At 49.7% G+C, this 23365-nt stretch overlaps 1 protein-coding gene across 1 annotated transcript in view; it reads right to left on the bottom strand.

Annotated features, from left to right (window-relative positions):
• Positions 1-92: 92 nt before the first annotated feature.
• Positions 93-23365, bottom strand: part of LOC109297236 (nuclear receptor subfamily 2 group F member 5) — a 29940-nt gene continuing 6667 nt past the window's right edge. The window contains exons 2-3 of the mRNA XM_019516917.1: positions 9465-9992; positions 93-1219 (exon numbers count right to left, since the gene is read on the bottom strand). Of these exons, the coding sequence (XP_019372462.1) occupies positions 945-1219; positions 9465-9975 (786 nt within the window). The 5' untranslated portion in view covers positions 9976-9992 and the 3' untranslated portion in view covers positions 93-944. The remainder of the gene's footprint in view (positions 1220-9464; positions 9993-23365) is intronic.

Genomic DNA, 23365 nt, shown 5'->3' with positions numbered 1-23365 from the left:
GCCCGTTCTCCGGCCCATCTGTCCACTCCCGGCGCAGACGGCCTAGCGTGCCGAGCCCCGGGGCGTTCCAGCGCGAAGAAGGAAACCTGGACCCAGTTCAACAATCGTCATTTTAATGATAACGCCAACGAGGGGGGGCAGAGGGGGCTTTGTTTCCCCCTGCAAAATCCACGAGTCACAGCCACGGCTCTTCACAAACAATAAGGGAGGGCCTTAAAAAAGAGGGTGCGGGGGGGGGAGGGATATACACATTCATTTCAACAGAAGTCGCATAGAATAGAGGTTTATTTTATTTTATAAATAGTCCACGCTCCCGGGGCCGTGTCCATCCCAGCCCCCTCTCCCCCCCAACCCCCCCACAGGCAACGACTGGTTTATTGAGGGGGGAGTCTCTTCTCTCCAGTCCAGACCCTCCCCCTTTTTTTGATGGACACCCCAAAACCAAACAAACAAACAAAAAAAATCAACTTTGTCCCATGATCAAGGCCACTCGGGTAACGAGTTCTCTGTTCTCAGCTGCCAACCATGCAGTTGGCGAGAGAGACGGGGGATGGAGGAGCTGGAGCTGGTGCCCACTCCCCGCGGGGGTCTCAGCTGCACGGAGAAGGGGGTGTCGGATGCGGCGGCTGCATGGGGAGGGGGAGAGGGGAACAGATGCTTGGGCACACAGAGCAAACAGAAGCGAAGGATGCAGGCGGCGGCAGGGTTTCCACGCAACGGGGACCTGGGCAGGCCGAGGGGGTTATGCCAGCCCCTTGGAGCCAGACAGGGGGGTCCTTTAAGACTCAGCACCCCTCCTCTCCAGCATCAGTTCTGCTCCCCGGAGGCCGTGCCCCAGGCACTGTCCGGCTGTGAGTCCTCCAACCGCCGGCCAGGGCATCACTGTGTCCCCTCCTGCCCCAGGCCGGAGGGAACGGGTATCAAGAAGGGGCCGGGGCTCCCCCTCACTGCATGGGGATGTACGGCCAGTTGAAGCTGGAGCCGGAGAGCAGCATGTCCCGGATGAGGGTCTCGATGGGGGTCTTGCCCACGAGGCGGACAAAGAAGAGCTGCTCGATGACAGGAGCCGAGACGATGCGCAGGGAGGGCAGGCGCAGCAGCAGGCGGCCGAAGCGGCTGGGCTGGCTCGGGTACTGGATGCGGACGTACTCCTCCAGCGCGCACTGCGACTTCTCCTGGACGCTCTCCACGTGGCCCAGGTCTGACAGCCCCATGGCGTCTGCGGGGACAGCACAGCAGAGCGGGGTGAGGGGACGCGACCTTGTGCAGGGGGATCTCTGGGGCTGCACGAGGAGATGGGAGACTGTCCCCAAAGACCCCCCCAGCTACAAAATCGTGTTCCTGCCTGGCACCAGGAAGAGGACCCAGGAGTCCTGCCTCTCCTCTAACCGCTGCACTGTGCTCCCTCCTGGCACCAGGAAGAGGACCCAGGAGTCCTGCCGGTACCTCTCACCCTCCTTCCCCAGCCACTGACCCACGTGCAGGGTGGTAGGAAAAGACCGCAGGAGTCCTGCCTCTCTACTCTAACCACTGGACTGTACTCTTGCCTGGTGCCAGAAAAAGACCCCGAGAGTCCCGACTCCCCCTGCCCTGCTCCCTCATCCTTCTCTAGCCACTGAACCATGTGCTGGTTTACTGTGAAAATGTACCCGGGAGTCCTGACTCCCTGCTCTAACCATTGGATCACACTCCTTACCTGGTACTAGAAGAACCCAGTTGTCCTGGCTCCCAGCCTCCCACCCTGACTATACACTGGGTGCTAGCAACAGAGCCCAGGTGTCCTGGCTCCTCTGCCTCCCTATTTCAGCTTCCTTTTGATCGGGGAAGAGGTTTGCTTCATGCCAGGCACAGTCGCTCCTGACCTCGGCCACCTCTGTGCCCCGCAGGGTCATTTGGCCTTTCCATGGGAGTCTGCCCTGCTGCTCGAGCTGCAGCTGGATAACCCTCCCCAGCCATGGCTGCAGCCCTAGGTCCCCACAGCATCCACCAGGGCTGGGGCGCATCCCCGGATGAGGTTTCTCCTGCGTTGTTCTGGGGGAACTGGACGTTTTGGCCTGTTTCTTTTCCAGGAGGTCCCCCCAAAGTCAGCTGAGCTAAGAAATCCCTGTTTCGAACCTGACTGCATCTCACCCCTCTGTTTCTCTGCAGCTGGCTACATGGGGGGCTGCTCTCCCCCTGCACTTCTGCAGGGGCTTCCTGTGCTGAGGCCACCCCACCACCTTCCACCCTAGCAGTGGCCAACATTTGGCTGGCTGATCCAAGAGGGCTGTTACACCGACACCAACAAGGCAGGGTTGTTACACCAACACTTAGCCCCAGGCTCAAAGAATGGGCCTGGTGTGGCTGGCTCCTATGCCCATACAGCAGGCCGGGCCACCGAGGGGCCTGGGCCAGGGCAAGGAGAATCGGCCCCGTTCTCTCTATTTCAACTCATTCCTACAGGTTCTCCTGCAGGAAATCGGACCCCGCTCTGCAGGACTTTGCCAATTAAACAAACTGGAGCAAGAACAAGGAAGGGGAACTGGAGCATGGGGCAGTGCCTTGGGTGCTCCGCATGCGGGAGCCGGGCTCCCTAGCACCAGGCGCTGTACGGGGCAGCTCTGGAGGACTCCCAGCCACGGGGGATGGCAGCGCAGCTCAATGAAGGCTTGGTTGCAGTCATGTCCAGGATGTCCCCAGACGTCCCCTCTTATAAGACCAGATCTGCCCTTCCCTGTCCGGCTCCTTCCAGCACTTCCCCGTTCCCAGGATCTTTCTGTGCCTTCATGACGTCTTTGGGAGGTGTCTTTGCTCCCCTGGGGCAGCCACCGCCGGGTCCCTAAATGCTCTGAGCCTGCCCCTCCTCCAGCTGCGAGCCAGGCTTAAAACCCCTGGGATTCAAAAATAATAATACCATATTTTCCTGCCTACAATGTGCTCTGGAATAAGGCACGGACCTGGTTTTTGAAAGGCAGCACGAAGACGATCTCTCTCCTTGTAGTAACTGAGGAGCAGCAGCCAGGGAGCCCAGCCTGCCTCATGTTTGGGTCCCCGTGACCAAAACATGGGGCTCTTCCCCAATCCTGTGCTCTCCCCCAGCCAAAGCTGAAGTGGCAGAAATTGCCTTCACCGTATTTACCAGCCTATAATGCGCAGCCCAGTTTATAGCAGCTGGGTTGGGGGTGGGGGAGTGCATGCTATATGTGAGAGAGTACGGTAATAATACAATTGGGGTTCCTGCTCCTTTGCCTTCTAGATTTGGAGCTGGCATGGGATGGCCACGTACTGCAAAGGCCTGAGGGGGCCTAAAAACCAGGACGCCTGGGTTCTGATCCCACATTCTCCTGGACTAATAGAAATCATTCTCCCCTGCTGTGCCTCAGTTTCCCTGCATTTAAAGGTGAGGCCAACATGCAATTGGCCCCTTTTACACCCAAATTGTGGGAGTCAAGCACTGCAGGTGACATATTAGTCCCCGCAGGTCTCTCTGCTCTTTACCCAGGGGTCCTGGGGCTGGGGGGTGTCTGGGCTCTGCTCAGACAAGCTGCTTTGTAGCCACGATGTTGGGGATGAATCATGAGATCCTGTTGGAGAATAGGACCAGAACAGCCCTATCAGTCATTCGGCCAGGCCTGGCCTCTCCTGACCCGTGCCAGCTTCCTGTCCCTAATCGGAGCAGGGGACTTCGACCTGAACAGAGGTTAAGGAGAGTGGCTCACAGGGGTACCCTAATACCCTGCCAAGTCTCTACCCACCTGCCCCATCGCACCAGACCCCTGCCAGCCAGAACAGCCCTGGGGCCCTTTCACTACAAATGGGTCTTTAATTAACACAAATGATGACCCAAGAAGCAGGGCGAGGGCTGGACGAGGCGCCTCCATGGCACTGTCTGCGGCCCATCTTGGTACCTACGTTCCCTAGCGCTCTCAGCCAGCAGTTTCCACCGAGAACAAAGCAGGCTGTGGGCATTTCCTGATGCCTAAGAGACTCCAGGTTTCTGAGACAGGGAAAGGATGAAAAGAAATTTTAATTTCAGGCCCAGACACTGCTCACAGCCCAATCCATGGAGATGAGGCTTTGAACTCTGCACTCTGGGCCTGCTTTGGTGGCTTTGGTTTTGCACTGTGGCTGTATAGCCCAGCGATGCTCAACCAGGGTGCCACGGGACCCTTGTAAGGGTGTCGCGCGCTGCTAGCACGGTGAGGTGTGCTAGCACCTACAACGAACCTCGAGACAACCCCAGAGATTTCTAGTAGGAATTCAGAGCGTCAAACCCTGCTCTGCTTTGCAACAGAGGAATCACTCTGTTATTCTTTGGGAGTCAAAAAACGAGTGGAAAACTAAGAGCTGGGATCTTCTGAGGCGGGATGTGGGTCTGAAAAAGCTGCGAGCTATCCATCTAGGGCGCTTGTACATGACAGAGACATGACACTGTCAACTAGCCTATGTATTCCTGAGTTCACCCTGTTAAAAAGGGCCAGAAATTAGCATACCATCAAGATGTCTTAAAACAATTAATTTGGGGTTCTTTATTTTCCCTGCCCTTTCGGCATCCTGTTTTCATAGATTTTTTTTCCTGGTGCCCAAAGAGCTAAGATTTAAAAAAAATAAGAATAAAAAGCTGCATTTCTAATGGTCTCCTTAAACAACCAGGGTCTGGAGGGTTAGGATAAATGACAGCAATGTTGAGAGCCGTCATCAAATCCCCAGATTTGCTCTGCTGTGCTGTTGTTTTAATTTGGGGATTGAACAGTTAAGACGGAAAAAGGAGCAGCTTCAGGAAAATCCAGTGCTGGGTGGAATATTTGCTGATACTTGATAAAATCCTCTTGTGAGACTAGAAATTTGAGGGGGGTAAGTGTGAACCAGCGATAGAGAAATTTTCATATTTTGTTTTTTGGGGGATTATTGCCAGTTTTACTAATAAGGCCTGTTCTGTGGCTGGACTGAAAATCTTGACAAGCAAAATGGCATAGAAGATGAAAGGTTAATTAGCTCCTTTTTTATATATAAAACTTTCTTCTGCCATTTGCCAGTTCAATGGGTCGGGATTTTCCAGCCGAAAGGATAAAAAACAACCAGTTCTGCCTCCTTCACCCCTTTCCCCCCCCAAAAAATATCATACATAATGACATTGTTCTTGAAAAGTACAAAACAAACGTCACTGGAAAGGACTAGCAACGTTTTTCTTGATGACCTCTTTTAGCCGGATTTGTATCGGGCTTTAACAAAATATGTTGATCATCTAGATCTGGGGGTTTCGTTTTATTCGTATTTTGATAAGTCTTTAATTTTTATTAAAATGCTTCTTCAAAATAAATTGAAAAAAAATGGACTTGATTTTAAATATCTGGGAAGAAAGCAATGGACTTGGAGTTTTCTGGTGATGCTGATATATTTTGTTTGCCTGGTCACGTCGAAGTGCCCTACCTTTATTGTGCAAAATCGACAATGCAGATTGTAGCAATGGTTTTGAGTTGGATTTGTAGCATTTTGAGGCTGGGGCTGTGAGCTTGCACTCAGGCGCTGGACAGACCCATGGTGAGAGAGAATCGTTGCCTCCAGGACCATATAGTCTTTTCACATGCAACTAACCTAGCAAAATGGCAATTTTTGGTGCCGTTTTGTAACGTGGATCTAAATAATACATATTGTGTACAAGAGCCCTCTATGAGCCACACAAGGCACCGGAGATTTGTTTTGGGTAACAACGAGTAAGTAGCAGAGCTGGGACATCTCGCTGGGTCTCCTGAGCTGTAACCCACTCCTTTACCCCACAGAAGGCTTGTGCCTCTCAGCAGTGATGTTACCTCCTTGGAGAAGCCAAGAGAAGGCTTGTCCACACTGGTAAATTATCCTGGTCTGATTACCCCACTATAGCCTTAATTTGATATAATTTGTGGCTCTTAATTTGTTTACAGGAATAGGCTCTATTTAATGTAGCCTAAATCCCCTCCGAAACATGCTGTTACAAAGGTTTACCGTATACAGCTCATACTATCTATATCTATAGCTATAACCCCTATATAGATGTAGCTATATAAGGTATATCTATAGATGTATCTATATAAGATATACCTATATCTGTGTTATCTATATAGATATACCATATACAGCTTGTACTATAAACATCTATATGTATATACCTTATATAGTTTTATCTATATAAGGTATATCTATATCTGTATTATCTATATAGATATACCCTATATAGCTTGTACTATATACATCTATATCTATATCAATATAGATATATATACAGTATGAACTGTATAAGGTAAACCTTTATAACCTATGTAAACCTTTATATATATATTTAAACACAGTGTAACTTTTCTGTGCAGAAGTCTTCATCATAGCCTACACTGAGATAAATTACTCAGTAAAGAGCGCAATTAGCAAGTTTGCCAATTTGTCTGATGTCTCGTACTCCTGCCTCTCTCTCAAGTGCGAAATGAAGTCTGATTCTCTTTTTCCCACCTGTGTGGTCAAGAGCTGAGGAAAGGGGCTGGGAGAATAATCTGTTTTTTTGTTTTATCGAACAAAACTAAAATAGCAAAAGTTTTTTTTTTTCCTCTTTCCTTTTCTTTTCAGATCACTTGGGAATAAAAACATTTCCATTTTCTGGATGAACTGAAAGAGAAAAGTCGATATGAATTGAATCAACACCCCCACAATATATAAATAAATGAATAAATAAATAAATGCTTTTGTTAATTTTTAATGGGCTTCCCCCTCCATTTTTTAACCTTATTTTTAAGATGAATGGTGAAGGTTTTCAGGTTTTTTTTAGTAAAAATGTTGTTTTTGAAGTAGCACAATCAAATGTGCCATTTAAAAATGCTGAAAAGAAGCCTTTGGGCTTTTGTGAAATTATTTTTTTCATCCAAAGGTAATTGATTAATAATGTTATCCTTCAAAACTATATACTTTTGGCAAATAAAATATTCACCTCTCTCTCATATAAATATATATTATCTATCTAGCTACACACACACACACACGTGTAGATTATATATATCTACATACATACACATACTAGATAGGTGGTATCTACATACACACACATATGCGTGTATAGATTATTATAATCTGTGTGTGTGTGTATGTAGATAGATTTTATATATATACACACACAGATAGATTATATTAATCTATCTACATACACGTGTGTATGTAGATATGTATAAAATCAGTCTATCTACACACACACACACAGATTATAATAATCTATACACACATATGTGTGTGTATGTAGATACCACCTATCTAGTATGTGTATGTATGTAGATATATATAATCTACACAGACACACACATACATATTTATATTACACACGCATACACACACACGCAGCTCTGTGAAAAAATTCCTTTAGCCTTGATGAGCTCAGGTATAATGAGTAACCCCTAAAACAAAGTGGTCTGTTTTTAACGGTGTTTTTGTTACATTTGTATGGCTTTTAATATTCCTATTCCTTTTAATAATACTTTGGCAATAGATAAATCTGGCAAGAAGTATGATGGGAGAAATCTACCTGACGGGGGCTGTGGATTTATACTTCTTTTAGTGCAGGGAATGTCACTTGCGAGAGTCCCTCTTTGAAGAGTCAAAGAGTATTTGTACACAGCACGTTTTTGGTGCTCAGATGGGTTAGAAATGTTTCCCTTGAAAGTCAGGCGTTTGATTAAGTGTGTGTGTGTGAAAATTCTGGCTACGGTAAAAACAGAATATGTGAGTAACTAAGAAGGTTTGTCTAAATGTTCTGATCTTCCACTAAAAACATCAAAACTTTGCAGAGAAACCCCCATAGTTTCCCTAATCGGCTCCAGCTGAAATGCCACTAAATTATCCAACCCCTGCAGAAACCCTTCATCCCCAATCACCACCACCTTTAAAACGCACAATCCAAGCACTGCTTCTTCTTCCAGATCAGTTTTCCCACTCACTGTGGGAAATGGAAGAGTCCTTCTGTTCAGAAATCGATTTTCCTGCCTTGTTCTTTCGCAGCCGGGGCTTGTTAACCTCCCATCAGACATGCCGCAGTGCCTGTTTTCCCCTAACCTGGCTCTATTCACTGATATTTTTGCAGGAAATCAGCAGTGTAGAGGGGTGATTCTTCAGCAGGCTAGTCCCATACACATGCCATAGGCCAGGATACCACCCAGACACAGGTACCTCTGCTGGCCTGTGCCCGTCTAAGCGAACACCACCGCTCTGACTACATCAAGTGAAACAATGGGATTAAAAAAACTCCCTCCCAGTGCTTTCTTTGAACACTTGATGAGGTGGGATGGGGACAGTTGCCTGTTTTTCAATGAAATAAAACAATTGGGGGGCGGGGGGTGTTCCTTGTATTTTCCCCCATCTCTACGAAACAAGGAATGGAGAGAATGAGAATTCTCCCAAATGAAAAATAAAAAGGATCAAATATTTTCCCTTCTTTTTTGATTTACTGGAAAATCAGGTGCCTTTTTGGAAATTGTGGGATGCAGTTTACAGTTAGGCATGTGAATGGATGCTTTAATGCCTTAAAGCGCTGGGCGATTCTCGGAGGGGCTCAGGGGGCCAGATAAGAGCTTGGGAAGACAGAGGATCCTCAACAGATCAACCCAGAGATCCACTGTAGCACTGGTGGTGCCCCTGGGATCCCTTCCAATGGGAAATGTCTCTACCTGTCTTGGCAAGGAGCGTGTTACCCACTCCCACCCCTTCAGGACTGTGGGGTCACTGGGATCAGAGGTCTCCAGGGTCTTTCGGGGATGTGGAATCGCTGGATCCCTGCTCTGTTCTGGAGCTGCTGAGGGGGGTGGGGAAGGCCAGGCTCCTTCCCCATCCCCTGACCCTCCTGACCTGCCCCACAGGACCCAGGAGCTTGGCCCGACCTCCCAGTGGCCTCAGGGCCAGGCTGGGCCATGGGGGTGGGGGGGGACACCTGCCTGTAGCTCTGCCCCCAGCCCCACCCCTTGGCATGATTCACCTGCACAGCAACGACCTCAACCAAGAGCCACCAATGAGAAACAGGCCTGCCTTAGCCCTGCCCCCGGCCTGACACACCTGGTATGAGGGAAGCAATGATTTCCACCAAGAGCCACCAATGAAAGAAAGACCCACGCTAGCTCTGCCCCTTGGCTTGACTCACTTGACGTGAGCAAAGCAATGACCTCAACCAAAAACCACCAATGAGGGACGGACCTACTTTAGCCCCACCCCCTGGCCCAACTCACTTGACATGAGCAAAGCAATGACCTCAAACAAAAGCCACCAATGACGGATGGACCTACTTTAGCCCCACCCCCCCAGTCCAACTAACTTGACATGAGCAAAACAATGACCTCAACCAAAAGCCACCAATGAGGGACAGCCCTGCTTTAGTCCCACTCCTCGGCCTGACTCACCTGCCCTACACAAAGCAATGGCCTCACCCAGGAGCCACCAATAAGGTGCAGGCCCACCCTCACTCTGCCCCCCACACCCCGCCTCACCTGGCGTGAAGAGGGCAATGGCCTTTAGGCAGGAGTACTCGGCAGAGTCGACGTGCAGGGCCTTGAGCTTCTCCACCTGCTCCTGGAAGACCCGGATGTGGTCCATGAAGGCCACCACCCGGTCGGCCGACATGGGTGAGGCATGGAGGCCGGCGGCTGCCAGGAGCGGGGCCACATGGAGGGGCATGGAGCACTGGGCGGCGTTGAGGACGAAAAGCTCGCTCCAGGTCATGCGCAGCAGGGACACCTGGTCGGCGAGCTGGAAGTCGGGGAAGAAGGGGATGTTCTTGGCCCACTCGATGGCGCTGAAGAGGAGGCGGGCAGCCAGCTCACAGATGTTCTCAATGCCCATGATGTTGTTGGGCTGCAGGCACTGGGCGCCGTAGCGGGAGGTGGGGTAGGGCTCAGCCCGCAGCAGCAGGGAGATGAAGCCCGTCAGGTAGGAGTGGCCATTGTAGGGGTCCCCGTTGTTCAGCGGGTACTGGCCAGGGCTGTTTTGTGTATGAGCCATGCGGCCCCGCTGTACGGCTGGTCCAGGGGGGAGAGGAGAGAGAGAGAGACACACACACACATAGGATCAGGCCAAAAGAAAGCATGGAGTCATGGGAGGGTGTGTGCGCTGGGGGCGGGGCTAAGGCAAGGCTGTCTCCCAATTGGTGGGCCCACCCAGGAGGTTGCCCCCTTATGGATGGAGCTGGGACTTCTACCTTAAGCGATGTCAGGCTCCAAGGGATGCTCTCGTGGCATCAGCCCTCCTACCAATGCACCTTTCTGACACCACCGGGGCCCCTCCAGAAAGAACTGGGCTGGGGAAGGATCAGCTCATTGGCATGCCTGGGTCTAGAAGAACTAAAGTCAAGAGAGACCGAGGTCCTTCATTTTAATATTGTGCTGGAGATGTGTAATGCAGAGAAACAGGACCCAGAGCTAAGAAGGACTTTTAAAGCATCGGGAAATTGTGCTTGTGCAAACAGGCATGCAGTTGCAGCGCATGACAGGGCAAAAAATGTGGCGTGTACATATGTTCCCAGCCTTCAGGAAAAGAAAGCATAGGAATGAGAGCAAGGGAAAGAAGAAACCAATGGGGCAGATGGATTGGTGACCACGGTGTGATGGCATTGGCACGATCAGGGCTCTGAGATTCTCCACCTCTAGGCAAAGCTGCCAGTAACCAATGGAGAGAGAGAGGGAATCGATGAAGAAACAGCCTCTGGAGAAAGTCATCCCACCCCCAGCCTCGGAAACACCTCATTCTAGAGACTTCTGCAGGGTGGAATATTTTTTGTGGACTAAAAACTAGTTTCTGTGGTGGTGAGAAATAGTAATTTCACGGTACCGTCTTGTTTTGCATAGTTGCATTCATTTCACCCAACTGCTTGTTTGCAGGTGGGGGGGGAAATGGGCACCCAGCGCAAAAGAAGGAGAAATCAAAGGTCTCGTTGCAGGGTTTTTTTAAACCAAAACGTTCCAGTCTTTCCATTCAAAGCAGCTTCTCTCCAAGAAACATCCTCAGGGAGGAGGGAAATGAAATCACTTAAAAATAAAAGTGCTAAATGCATGTAGAAAGATGGTTTGGGCAGGGCTGATCCTGCATTGGACTAGATAACCTGTGGAGATCCCTCCCAGCCCCACTGCTGTATGACTCTATGTCGGTCTGGATTCAATGAAACATTTTAGACTTAATCTAAAATGGGTTTTCTTTCTTCCCAATTTTTCAGTCGCCAAAAATACAGGAATGTTTCAGGGTTGGTTCAGCTGGAAACAAATGGAGTGGTTTTTTTTCCTCCCCATTTGTGTTTTATTTTGAATCACCAGCAAACTGACAAACCTGGCCCAGAAGCAGGGTAGAGACGCACCTTCTAGGCTAACTGAACAGGAGGTGGAGTTTTCATGAGCTCGATGTCGCTTCATCAGGTCGCTGCACCTAACAGGCCCTGGACACAGCTTCTCCTTTTCAAAGCTCAGAGCCTGCTCAGCTCCTGGGACCTTCTGGTATCACTGGATCCAGAACATAATGTTACTTAGAGAAGCCAATCTGTGCGGTCCAGTTAGAAATGGCCAGACTAGATTAGACCTAGCATCCCACCCCGAGCAATGGGCAGCTGCTATGTGTGATGCTGGCACTGAGCATCCATGGGCTAACTTCTTCCCAACAGTCATTCTCCTCCTGATCGCTCCCAGCCCTCCTGATCTGAGCTGTCTGGAGGGTTCAGTTTGCATTTCAGGACTTCTGTATTTGCTGGCAACTATTAGGCCTTGCAAGAAGCCACAGTGGGTTAGAAGCGGAGCCACGATGCCCTGATTCCCCATGGCCCCGGGACCTTTGCAGGTGATGGGGAGCAGACTCCACCCATCCTCGGTCCCCTCAAACCTGTGACATTAGAGTAAATGACTCCCCCTTCCCTTAAGGTGCTCTAACACACTGCTTCGGGGGTGGTTTGTGGGCCTGATCCTTTCTTTTGACCAAGAACGTTTTGCAAGGTCAAGGTCTCCCTGACATTACTGCTCATTGGACAGCCAGTGGGTAGGCTGAGTTTGCTGGGGGTCAGACTCTGGTCCAGATCCCAGTACAATTTGCCTACAGCCCCCAGCATGTAGGCAAATTGCTTGTGCATTGTGGGCACAGCATGGAGCCCCTGACCGTGGGAACTCATCCTGTGCCCACACCCAAAGCTGCAGTTCCCACAGAGCTGTCACTCCAGCCAGGAGCATTGGGGCACAGGTGCCCGGTGCTAGCCAGCCTGAGGGCATGTGCAGGGCAGTCTCTCCCCATCCAGTACAGGATTATCCACCCCGGTCTCCCCTGCCTTATACCCTTGTCTCTCCTGCTGCCCTGGGACCACATCTCAGCCCCGTGGCATCTCACTTGGGGTCTCTGCTGAGCTAAGGATTGGCTCCCCTTAGACACACAGGGTTGGACAGGTTTGGAGTGGGAAGGGGAAGGGACTTCAGGAGCTGGTTGGTTTCTTGGGAAGAGAGGAAAAAAAGGGGCCTAATCCAGTCCTCAGTCCCTGGAGCAAATCCCCATTAGCTGTGGATGGGTCTCTGGTCTCCTGAGCAGGGGCTGAAACCCTGGGGGCTTGCTCCATTCCTGCACCGGCAGCTCTCGGGGCCAGGCACTGACATGCGTTTGTCCAGAGCCCCAGATACAGCTGACCAGAAGCCATGCTGAGCTGGGGAGGGGATCTCAGGCACCCGGGGCTCAGTCTAGACACGGCTCCTTCCAATTCAGCTGTCACCTTGTACCCTGTAGTAAGGTTTGGTCCGTCCACCACATCCTCCACCCAAGCTGCTCTAAAGGCCCAAGACCCTCCATATCAGCAGGCCTTTGGACCTGGCCACAACTGACAAACATCCACCCAACGTCGTGGTGAAACAGGAGTGGGGTGACGGCACCATCCTCCAGCCCCCATATTCCAGGGGGCCAAGAAGGGGTTTTGTGGGCTCGATCCCACAGCCACGGCTTCTGCAAGCACGACCACAAGGCGTCTCACAGCCTTGCCAGAATCAAGGCCCCAGGACGTGACCTGTTCCCTGTCTACTTTCCTTCCCCCTCCCCTGCTCTGCTAAAATGCTTCCTCTCAGTCTGCCAGAGTTAGACAAATCAGCCAAGGCATTTCTGAGCTGGTGAGGCCAAAGGCTTGGGGCAGGACAGGGGTGGAGATTAGGGAGCGGGGGGAAAGCATGGGGGAAACAGATTTTTCAAAAGGATTCATCAGCTGGCAGCTCCTGCTGTTCTCCTCGAGAGGAAAACGCTCTGCAGAATTGGGCCGCTTGCTTTCAACGCCTAAAGGGGAGCCAAGAGGTTCATCAGTCTTGCAGAGGCTGGAAGGCTCTGGGCTCCGGCCGGATAAGAGCCTGTACAGAACAGATCCAGCCTCTTGCACAGATCATGGGGGGGAGGGGGCATGAGCCCTGGGGGTCTGGCTTGGGGCACTCGTTAACAGAGACTTAATTGTGAACAAGTCCCACCTGACCCCTGTCTCTTCATGGGTGGCACTGACCTCTTCTGCACCGTAAGATCTTTCCTCTGCATCCTAATCAGACCCGGTGGTTCAATGCCCTCCACTGGGACCAGTTTCCTCAGGAATCTGGGCACGTGCCTGTCTTTGCTCCATGCCCAGATCTGCACTCAAGGTGGGGCACTGAGTCCCCCAGCTGCTAAAGAGTATGAAGAGCTCAGATGCTGTGGGGCGCTGGATAACGGGGGTAGGAAGATATCCAGAGGCTCTGATGAGAACTGGGATCCTATTGTGCCTATTCTGTTTGTGTCCTGCTAGGAGTGAGATCTGCACGCCGCCATCTCTACCAGCCAAGATACAGCCTGCCGGACCCAGCCGGGTTTCACTAGGTGCCGTCAGAGAGGCCACCGTGTTTGTTTTCTCCCACCTTTGGGTGTAAGAGAATTAGATCCCTGAGTTGAGACCGTGGAAAAGTCACAGAGCTGAGCTCCCTCTTGCCCTGCCCCTTGCACAATCGTTCGCGCTAGTGCAAGACCCCAACCTAACCTGCATGAGATATAGGGTAAATCAGGAGAATCAGGCCAGTGGTTCTCAACCTATTTAGACTCCACACCCCCTTTGAGAAGGCCAGCTCTCAGTTTTCACTGTGGCACCCTTAAAAGGATCTCATTGCACCCCAGGGTGCTGTGAATCCCAGGTGAGAATCACCGCTGTTAGTCTGGGGGAAAGGGGAGGGAACCATGTATCTGTGCAAGTGCTGGGGGGGTCAGGAATGCAGCAGGGAGCCGGGAGGGCCATGAACAGCTCACTCAAAGCAGACCCTGCCAGAGCGGGGAATATTTTGTTCGTTGGAAAACACAAACTATAATTGACTGGATGATTGGCAAAGGTGGGGCCAACAAGCCAAAGACTGCAAGGCAAAATCCTCCCAGAACCCAAAATGCCTCAATAGTCCCAGCATCGCATTGCACCAGGTTCTGGGTTTTCACTTCCAAACCGCACTGGACCGAAATGCAGCCCTACGTGTATTTTCAGCCAACATGAAGGTAACGCCAGGAATTCAAGCCAGGCTATAAAGGCTTTTCCCTTTACACCAAAGCAAGATTCCAGGGGTGGTGGGTGGGTGGCAATAAACCCTTTTCCCTTCTCTATTTTCATTTTCATTTGTTTGGCGGGGTCAGTAGGAATCAGTCGTCCCCCCAGCTCCGATCGAGACAGAGCTCTGAGAGAGAGATGGCAAAGGGAATTAGCAAACTCGGTGGTCACCGCGTTGGTGGGGAGGTGGCATGGATGGATGGTGGCCAGCTGTCTTGCCCAGAGGTTAGGCTTCTGAGCTCTAAAGAAATCCAGCTGGTTTTGCAGCTGGGAATACACAGGGTTAATCAACACTAGTGCTAGCCAGTAAGGAAGATGGCATGAAATGCTGAACCCTGCTTCTATCCCAATGCGGGGGACAAGCAACATGGGCAAGGGACTTGATTCTCTGCTCAGCCCTGAGCTTTGACCAGCAGCTTGAGCCAAAGTGGTGATCCCACCAAAGTAGAAACGGGGAACCTGACTGCCATGTCCATCAAGGTATTTTCCACGCAGGAAAATTTTTCCCGCTAGGGCTTTACGCTCCGTCTGGTTCCCAGCACTGAGATCCCAGCTACTACCTCATTATACCAGCAGCCCTGTCTGCTTTCCAGTTGTTTTGCTCTAGGAGAGGTTGTGCAGAGCTGGCTTATCATAGAAATCCTAGAGCGCTTGTACACACAACGTTTTTTGCCCTTTCTTGCACTAGAGAAGTCGGGATGGGACTTCCAGAGGTCACATCTAGTCCAAACCCCTGCCTGAGGCAGGATCAGTCCTAGCCAAGCCATCCTCACTGGGGCCAGGCTCGTAGATGCTGCAGATACAACATCCTGATGCACAGGCCCAGTTCAGTTATGACAATGGTTGTATGCAGCGAAGCCTGGGATTCAGGGGGCAGCTTCTCCCTTTTGGAACGATATAAATTAGACTGAATAAAAGGCCGTCTTAGCAGAATACAAACATGCCCACAGGGTTATTCTGGAATAGCGCTGTTGGTTTCAATCAGTGGTGCTCAACCTTTTTAGGTCTGTAGGACAGATCCAGCACAGGGACAGTCCCCTCCAGCCTCACCTGATCCAGCTGTGTGCTGTCCTGACCCTGCCCACGCAAGGCCGTGTCATCTGGCTGGCAGGTCTGGAGACTGGCAGCAAAGGAGTGGCAATGAATGCTGCCGTCACCCCCCGACACTAAATTTCTGGACCCCAAGGCCTGATGACACGGGTCTAGATCTGGCCTGCAAGCTGGAGGTATTATGGTTGTGCAGATCCAGTGATGGCATTAAAGGGATCTCGCACCTGTTGAGAATCACTGAGTGAAACCCTTTCTTCCGTGCTACACACCTCATCTTTGACAGGTAGCCAGGAGCAGATAAATATTAATTTTCTGATTTTTTTAGGGGCCCTGCAGGCCAGATAGAATGGCTTGGCAAGCCCAATCTGGCCTGTGGGCTGCATTTTGCCCGCCCCTGCCTTATAGCATATGCACTATCATTCAAATACTCCTAGTGCAGATGGGAGCTATAGGAAGAAGCCTGGGTTTTTTGCCGATGTGGCTTTTTCCCATCCTCACGAGCAAAACAGGCTGCACTGGTCCAAACATGGTTTCTCTGGTATCACGGCCCTGATCCTGGGGATTTCTGCTGGCATGGTTGTATCCATTCAGGGGTCACTTGTGGTCACCCCGAACCCACAGAGCAGTGCTGATCTAGTTTCAAAGTAGCCCAGCAAGCCTGCAGTGAGTGGGGTTATGAGGCTAACACCGATAAAACCTAGAGGGAAGGGGGAATTCTAGGATAAAGCCCCTCTTTACCCCATAACAGCATCTACACTAGGGTCTGTACCAGTTTGGCTGCACTGAGAAGGAAAATCACACCCTGAAGTGGCACTGGAGTTACGCCAGGACAAAACCTGCATGTGTCCACATGGGTTATCCCAGAACAATGCCTTTCAGGTGTTCACATGAAGGCATTACCTACACCAATATAACCAAAGCAGTGTAACAGGCAGGGCCTTCCTATAGACAAGCCCAAAGGCCACTTGGGTGGTGGAAAAGTGGCTTTGAATGGGCACAAATCTCAGTCGTTGCAAAGGCCCATTGTAAATGAAGACGGGGCTGATTTGCCTCCAGCTTTGCCCGGGGCCCATAGAGGATCGGGCAACGGGAGATTCTTGCAGTGGGATATAAGACCCGACCTTCCAGTCTGTATCCGGCAAAGGTTTTTCATGGGAGATCGTCCCCCACCCGGGCTGCAGGGGGGTGAGATCCTGCCTGTGTCACCAAGGCCATGGGTCTGGGGGCTCTATAGGGGTAAGTGAGAGTCCATCACATCCTGATCGGCAGTGTGGGCAGGACTGCTGCAGACAGGGCTGGGTGCAAGGCTGTGGGGGAGGCCTTTACCTGGGGCTGGAGAGACTGGAGCCGAATGCCCGAGCTACCACAGAGCCGCTCTCCTTGAGTGAAACAACACCATTCACTGCCTCTAAGTCTCCCTCTCCCAGCCTCAGGGGCAGGGATGGTTTTCCATCACAAGCTTTCCCGGCCCAGACAGGGCCCTGGTCTCAAGAGTGTACCCCGAACTTCCACCTTGAAAGCCGACAACTCTCTCTAAAAGACCAACCCTGGTGTGATAGGGGAAACTGAGGCACAGACTGGGCATTACCACCCCCCCCGGGGTGCAGGGGGCGGTCACAGACCCAACCAGCAACATGACCTTCGTGCCTCTCTCAGGCTGACGACGGCGCTAACGATGCTGTCTTGGAACGCGCCTTTCCGCGAGTTAAAGCCGCCTCCCTAATGCTGTGAAATGAGATGGGGAACAACGCAGCGAGGCCTTGGCCTTGTTTTTCACGTCCCCGAGGTGGGGGGAGAAGAAAATCTGTGTATGCAGCAAAAATCCCTTCCCCAACAGAGATTCTCTGCAGCCAACCCCTCCGGTCCCCCAGCTCGTTGTTACTAAGGCACTGAACGCCGTTGAAATTGGATGGAATAGAGGATTCACACTATAGACGAGGCATGGAATTAGTGGTGTCGAGACAATATGGAATCATAATCGGCTGCAAACAACCCGAGTCTTTTCTCCTGCTTCACTGTAAATGGCTCTGGGCTCCCGCCACGCACAGTGTAGTCGGGTGACACTGTGCACGGCTCCCCCAAAAGCTTGGTAGGGGGGAAAGTAGGGCTTTGTTTAAGGGAAACACAAGCGATTCTCCATCCCCAGCTCCTCCTGCAAGTCACTCTGCTCCCATCAATGGGATTGCTGAGGCTGGGGCGAGCAAAGCACTGCAGTGACTTATCCAGGGCAAGCTGCAGCCTGGGAAGTTTGGGTCACCTGGATGCAAAGACCCCTGGTGCTAGGAGGGGTGGAGGGGTGTTTTCTGATCCCTGTTAAGCAGACACATAGACATCGCCTTGTAAATTCTCAATCTGCAAGACCCAGCGGAACCGATCGCAGCCAAAGTGTGTTGATTTTGCTGGCGCAATGACAGGTTTTTCTGCTGCCCCTCCATGTACAGGACTCCCCCACCCCACCCAACCTCCTTACTGAAGTCTCACTAATTGGGGATTTTATAAATAGTCCCCTGCGTGCACATCCATGCGCACTTCTACACGGAGCAGAACCGCAGCTGGTGTCACTTGTTCATGCGCCACTGAAACGGTAGGGCTGGGGCCCCGCACACCGGCTGATCTGTATACACACACATACACACACATGTGTATGTGTATGCCTATGTGGGTATGTGTGTGTGTGGGGGGGGGTGTATGTGTGAGTGTGGGCATGGGTGTGTGTGTGCGTGTGTGTATATTATATATATTATATATATATGTGTGTGTGTGTGTGTGGGTAGGTATATGCATGTATGCAGATACGGGTATATATGTGTGTGTGGGTGTGGGCAAAAAATGTGTATGTGTGTGGGTATATATGTGTGTGTACGTGTGTGGTTATATATGTGTGCATGTGGATGTATGGGTATATGTGTGTATGGGTATATATGTGTGTGGGAGGTGTATGCATAGGTGTGGGCATGGTTATATATATGTGTATGTGTATGGGTATATATGTGTGTGTGTTTATATGATTGTATATATATGTGTGGGTGGGTATTTATGTGTGTGCATATGTAGGTATATATGTACACACACACACACACACACACACACACACGGATGTACATATATGTATGTGCTTATGTGGCTATAGATGCCAAAACCCCTGGGACTTTCCATCTCAAAGCAGTTCCAGGCAGCTTACAAGCACTAAAAATTTAAGCCAGTGGATTTCAACCTTTTTTCAGTTGCAGACCCCCCAAAAATTTTGAACGGAGGTGCAGACCCATCTGAATTTTAACTATGGGTATTCACATGCTTTGGGTTGATCACAGTCATCTTTCGCAGACCCCTTAGACATAGCCTGTGGCCCCCAGGGGTCCACAAACCACAGGTTGAAAACTACCGATTTAAGCCTAACATCCTTCCTGGGAGGTTGATTAGACCCAGTGCTTGCCACAGCCAAACTCGTACAAGTTCAATTTCTGGTCTCATTAACCGTCTACTTTCCGCAAGTCCAAAAGTCTCCCCAAGCGCATTTGTTTGGAGCAACACTTTAACCAGCTAACCCATCACCTACAGCTAACCCATCACCTAAAAGGCCCAAGCTGCAAGCCACTGGCTGAGAAAATGCACACTTTAAGAATAAATAAGGAGAGAGAAATAAATATACGGTTGCCTGCAATAGCAAAGATTAGACTCAATAACCCAGCAGGGATGAATCTGGGGACCAATTAGGAGAAGGCCAGATCCTGATCCTGGTCCCCAGCCTAAATCTGAAGCAACTGCCTCGACTTGAAAAGATTTATGCTGCCTCTGAGCTCAGAATCAGTGCTGATGCCCTGTGTAATGTGATGGGCGGGGGGGGGGGAAGGGAGGGATTTTATTTTGGCTTTTGAGAACAAAAACAGTATTGTATCTCTGCTTAGATCACAAAATTTCCATCAGGAGGAAGGTGCCTTCCTTCTTTGTCAGCGAAATACCGTGTAAATTTAGGGGAATACAGCGACTATTAGTAATAATAGCACGCAGACAGATCTGGGAACTGAAAAAGATATGTGATCTCCATTAAAAAAAAAAAAAGGGGATTCTGCTACTTCTCTTCCAGGCCTTGAGGGTGCTGCTGCTAATGTCTGGCAATTGGTAACCAAATAGTGGTTATCACAAAAACATGGATTTTTATATCGCCTGCGGTAATCGCTTTATTATTTAGAAAATAGGTGGCTTTCTGAGAATCAAAGGTTTATATGGACTGTGTCTAATTACAGGAAACAAACCCAAACAAGCGAACTTGAAAAATAAATAGACGCCAACCGCAAGGTGATTAAAAGTGATTTAGGAGCCAGCCTTTCAAAACAGCGTGGTTTCCATTGCAATAGTTTAAGCAAGCTATCCGGATTTTCCCAAAGGCTTCTCCGTGGGAGATGCAGGTTGCCGAGTGCTTTGCAAACTCCAGCGGCTCCAGGACTTAGGCCAGGAAGAACGGCCGGCTTTTGGCTGCCTTCTCAGGGCAGTGATAACTGATTTCACTTTTGATTCAAATAAGTCTCACTTTCTGGCCCTCGCTCCCGGAGAAATCCAGGGCAGACTATTTATTTGGTGGAAGAATGGAGCCCTCTCCTCGCTGGTATTAAATACAAAAAGAATTAATCCCATTAAAGCATTTGATTTTTGGGGAGGGGGGAAAAAAAAACAAAACTTTTCCCTCTGACACGCCTCTTTTGTTTTTCTGTATAAAATCTAAATAAGGGGCCTATTAGTCTAATAAAAGATACCACGTTTCCCTAAAGAGCGTTGTCTGCCTATGTCCTTAGAACAACGCGGCTACAACCAACACCCCTGAAATAAGGGGCCCAACTTTATCTGACATCCTCCCTTGACGGAAAAGGGGAGTTAGCGGTAGATTATTGCATCGGCTCGGTAGTGTTAATGTCCGTAAAAACAGTCTAGGATGATGGATGCTTTAGAAAGCAGCTTAGTAATACCTCCGCAAACTGAGCGCCCTGATGGCAAATCCTTTCGACCGGGCAGTTAAACGACAGAGTAGCAGCAGCGAGCTGGCTAGCAAATTACTTGCCGCCTTTCCACGGAAAGGGACAAAGGTGCTTCAGTGGAGGACGGGGATTTCTCCTGATCGTTAGAATACCTAACAAAAGCCCATGTCTGTGGGGGATGCTGCGAAACGGGTCAGGGGAACGAACGTATTTCAAGATCGGGCAGTATCGTTAAGACCCCGAGCGCCTTCACGCCTACAAAACAACACGGATGCAACTCAAAAGCAGAATCAAGTGGTTTGAAAGTTCGGGAAAGCAACAAATACTCTGGATCCTTTTTGCTTCCTCTCTCTTTTCCCACGCCACGTCTTGAAAGCGAGATTACCCTTCAGACTAGGCTGGCAGAAAGATGTCTGCAACTAAACTTCCCTCAAATATTCCTGATCCAAGATAATGGGAAGCAATAAGAAACATCCCCTGGAAAGAAAATTGGTCACAGTAAAGTTTGTCCTTCTTTCATACGCTCGGGAATTTTTCCACGGGAGACTTTTTGTAAATTATATTTGAAGATTCAGGTGTTTGGGGGGGTGCCTCCATGAGTGGGATTTTGTGGACAGTGACTATCATTTCCAGGACCCAATCCCCATCGCTAATAAACGGCTGGGAATTAAAATAACATTTCAGAACCTTTTCTTGGCAGTTTCAACTATGTCTATGTTCTGCCTAGGAGGAGGGGAATCATTCAAACCATATTTCATAGATTCACAGATGTAGGGTCGGAAGGGACCTAAGCAGATCTTTAGTTTGAAGCCCTTTGAATAAAATTCTAGATAGATAGATAGGTATCTCCTAAATCTAAACTGCTGGGAAGAAATGATATAATGTTTGATTCTAAAATCAGAACAAACTCAAGAGATACAGTAAATCGATAGGTCTTGTCCTAGAGTAGAATCTTACTCGCTAGGACAAATATTTACCCAGAAAAAAAATCCCAGGTTAAATCGACATTTAAAAAAAAAAAAAAAAAGACAGAATACATGGAGGAGGACTGTTTGGATTCTGTCAGCACAGATGTTGCTTCAGATTTTGAAGAAGCGCTAAAAAAAGTAGCCCCTCTGTGCACGTCTGATCTGAGAATGCACTGATGTAGCTCATCCTGCGTGATGAAGATGTATTTCTCAATGAATGGGGGACTACAGGTTTTTTTTTGGTGAAGGGCAAGACTCTGGTGGCGCTGACTTCAGTGCTAAGACATCAGCTTTAACTCAGCAGCCCGACGAGACACAGATCTGGGGTTCACGAACTGGCTTCTTTTAAATGATGCATAGATCTTGTCCAAGTCTGAGAAGGCGTAAATCTGCATCGTGCTCGTTTGACCTCCCCGGAGCCATTCGGCAGCGGAAGATCTGGTTACTGGAAGGGGCGTGCATCAAATTATGCTACAAAGACGGTTGCTAATTGCAGCTGTTTCATCAATTTCACGTTCACGACTAATCGGTTAAGATAGCAGCTTCCAGATGTGAATACGGCCCTATGCAACTGCCTAACCCGCTTCAGTACGAGCAGGGTAAGGAGCTCTGTGGCGGGGAAAGAAAGAGATGTGAAGCAGTCCCCCCCTTTCCAACTTCCTTCTCTTCAAGTCAGGCCCAGGATCAGAGCAGGATTAAGCAGCAGATCTGACAGGGGGCTTGAATAAAGGAACGAATGCACACAACTGAAGGCAAACAATGAAGGAAGGAAATAGACTGAACCGCACGGCTTGATCTGCTATAAATAAGGATTTTACCCTGCTGAGACTAATGGTGACAAATAAACTTGCTAGAAGCTTACCTCCATCTCGCCAGCACGGGATAATATATATATATTTACAATTAGCCTGGTAAGAACGGCTAATGCCCTCCAGATCCGTTACTAAGATCCAGAGGAGTCAGCATTTCACGAAAAGAAGATTAAAGCCACAAACGCATTACGGCATCCGACTGGCTGGACGTTTCACTAGAAAGACAAGGCAGAGTTTTCAAGGAGAAACGCCCCTGCTCAGGGAATTAACTTGCCTCGGGGGTTTTTTCCCTAGGTACGTTTCCAAAAGGACATAGATGAGATCAGATCTTTGCCACTCGATATAACTTGCTCCTTCCCTGAGAGAATGACAGGTTTTTCTGATATAAATCCCATGGCATGATTTTAAATGTACCGGTAACTGTATTTCCACTTCTATATCGTCACCACTTGGGACTGTTAGCAGCGCAGACTGTGCTACACACTGGGGTGCTTTGCCCACCGGGACTTCATGAAAGAAGAAGGGTGTTTGTGGCTGAAAGCGTGCACAGAACAATTTTTCCGACTATTTAGTTGATCTAATAAAAGATATCGCATTTACCCAAAGAACCTGGTCTACCTGACTTCATGAAAGAGACCCAGAATCCCAACCAGCAAGCCCTTGGCCCATGTCTCGGTCCTCCCTGCACCCAAATGGACAGCTGAAGGCAGGGAAACATTTCTCAAGGGAGCGGGGAGCTGGGAAAAGGGGCCGTGAAAACTGCAAGCTGTGATTACGTTGCAGTTCGCACTCAGTCTATTCATATAACAGTGCGTGTTATCTCCCCAGCTAAACCTAACCTGATTTTAAACCTGGCGATACAATGTAAAATTCATGCCAGCCCTTGGGTAGGTTCCTGTTACCAAGCGTTAGATTATTACTATTATATTATTACTATTATAGTTCGACCCATCTCATCCCAAGCACCTTCTATATGAGAAGAGCGGGGGGGGGGGGGGGGAAAACCCCCCCCCACCCCCCAAAAGAATTTTCCCAAAAAAACAA

The sequence above is a fragment of the Gavialis gangeticus genome, unplaced genomic scaffold, assembly GCF_001723915.1.
Source record: "Gavialis gangeticus isolate Ggan-Ray unplaced genomic scaffold, GavGan_comp1, whole genome shotgun sequence".
In the NCBI taxonomy this organism is placed as follows: Eukaryota; Metazoa; Chordata; order Crocodylia; family Gavialidae; genus Gavialis; species Gavialis gangeticus.
Note: the sequence above shows the minus strand (reverse complement) of the source record. Positions and strands in the feature narration are given on the sequence as shown.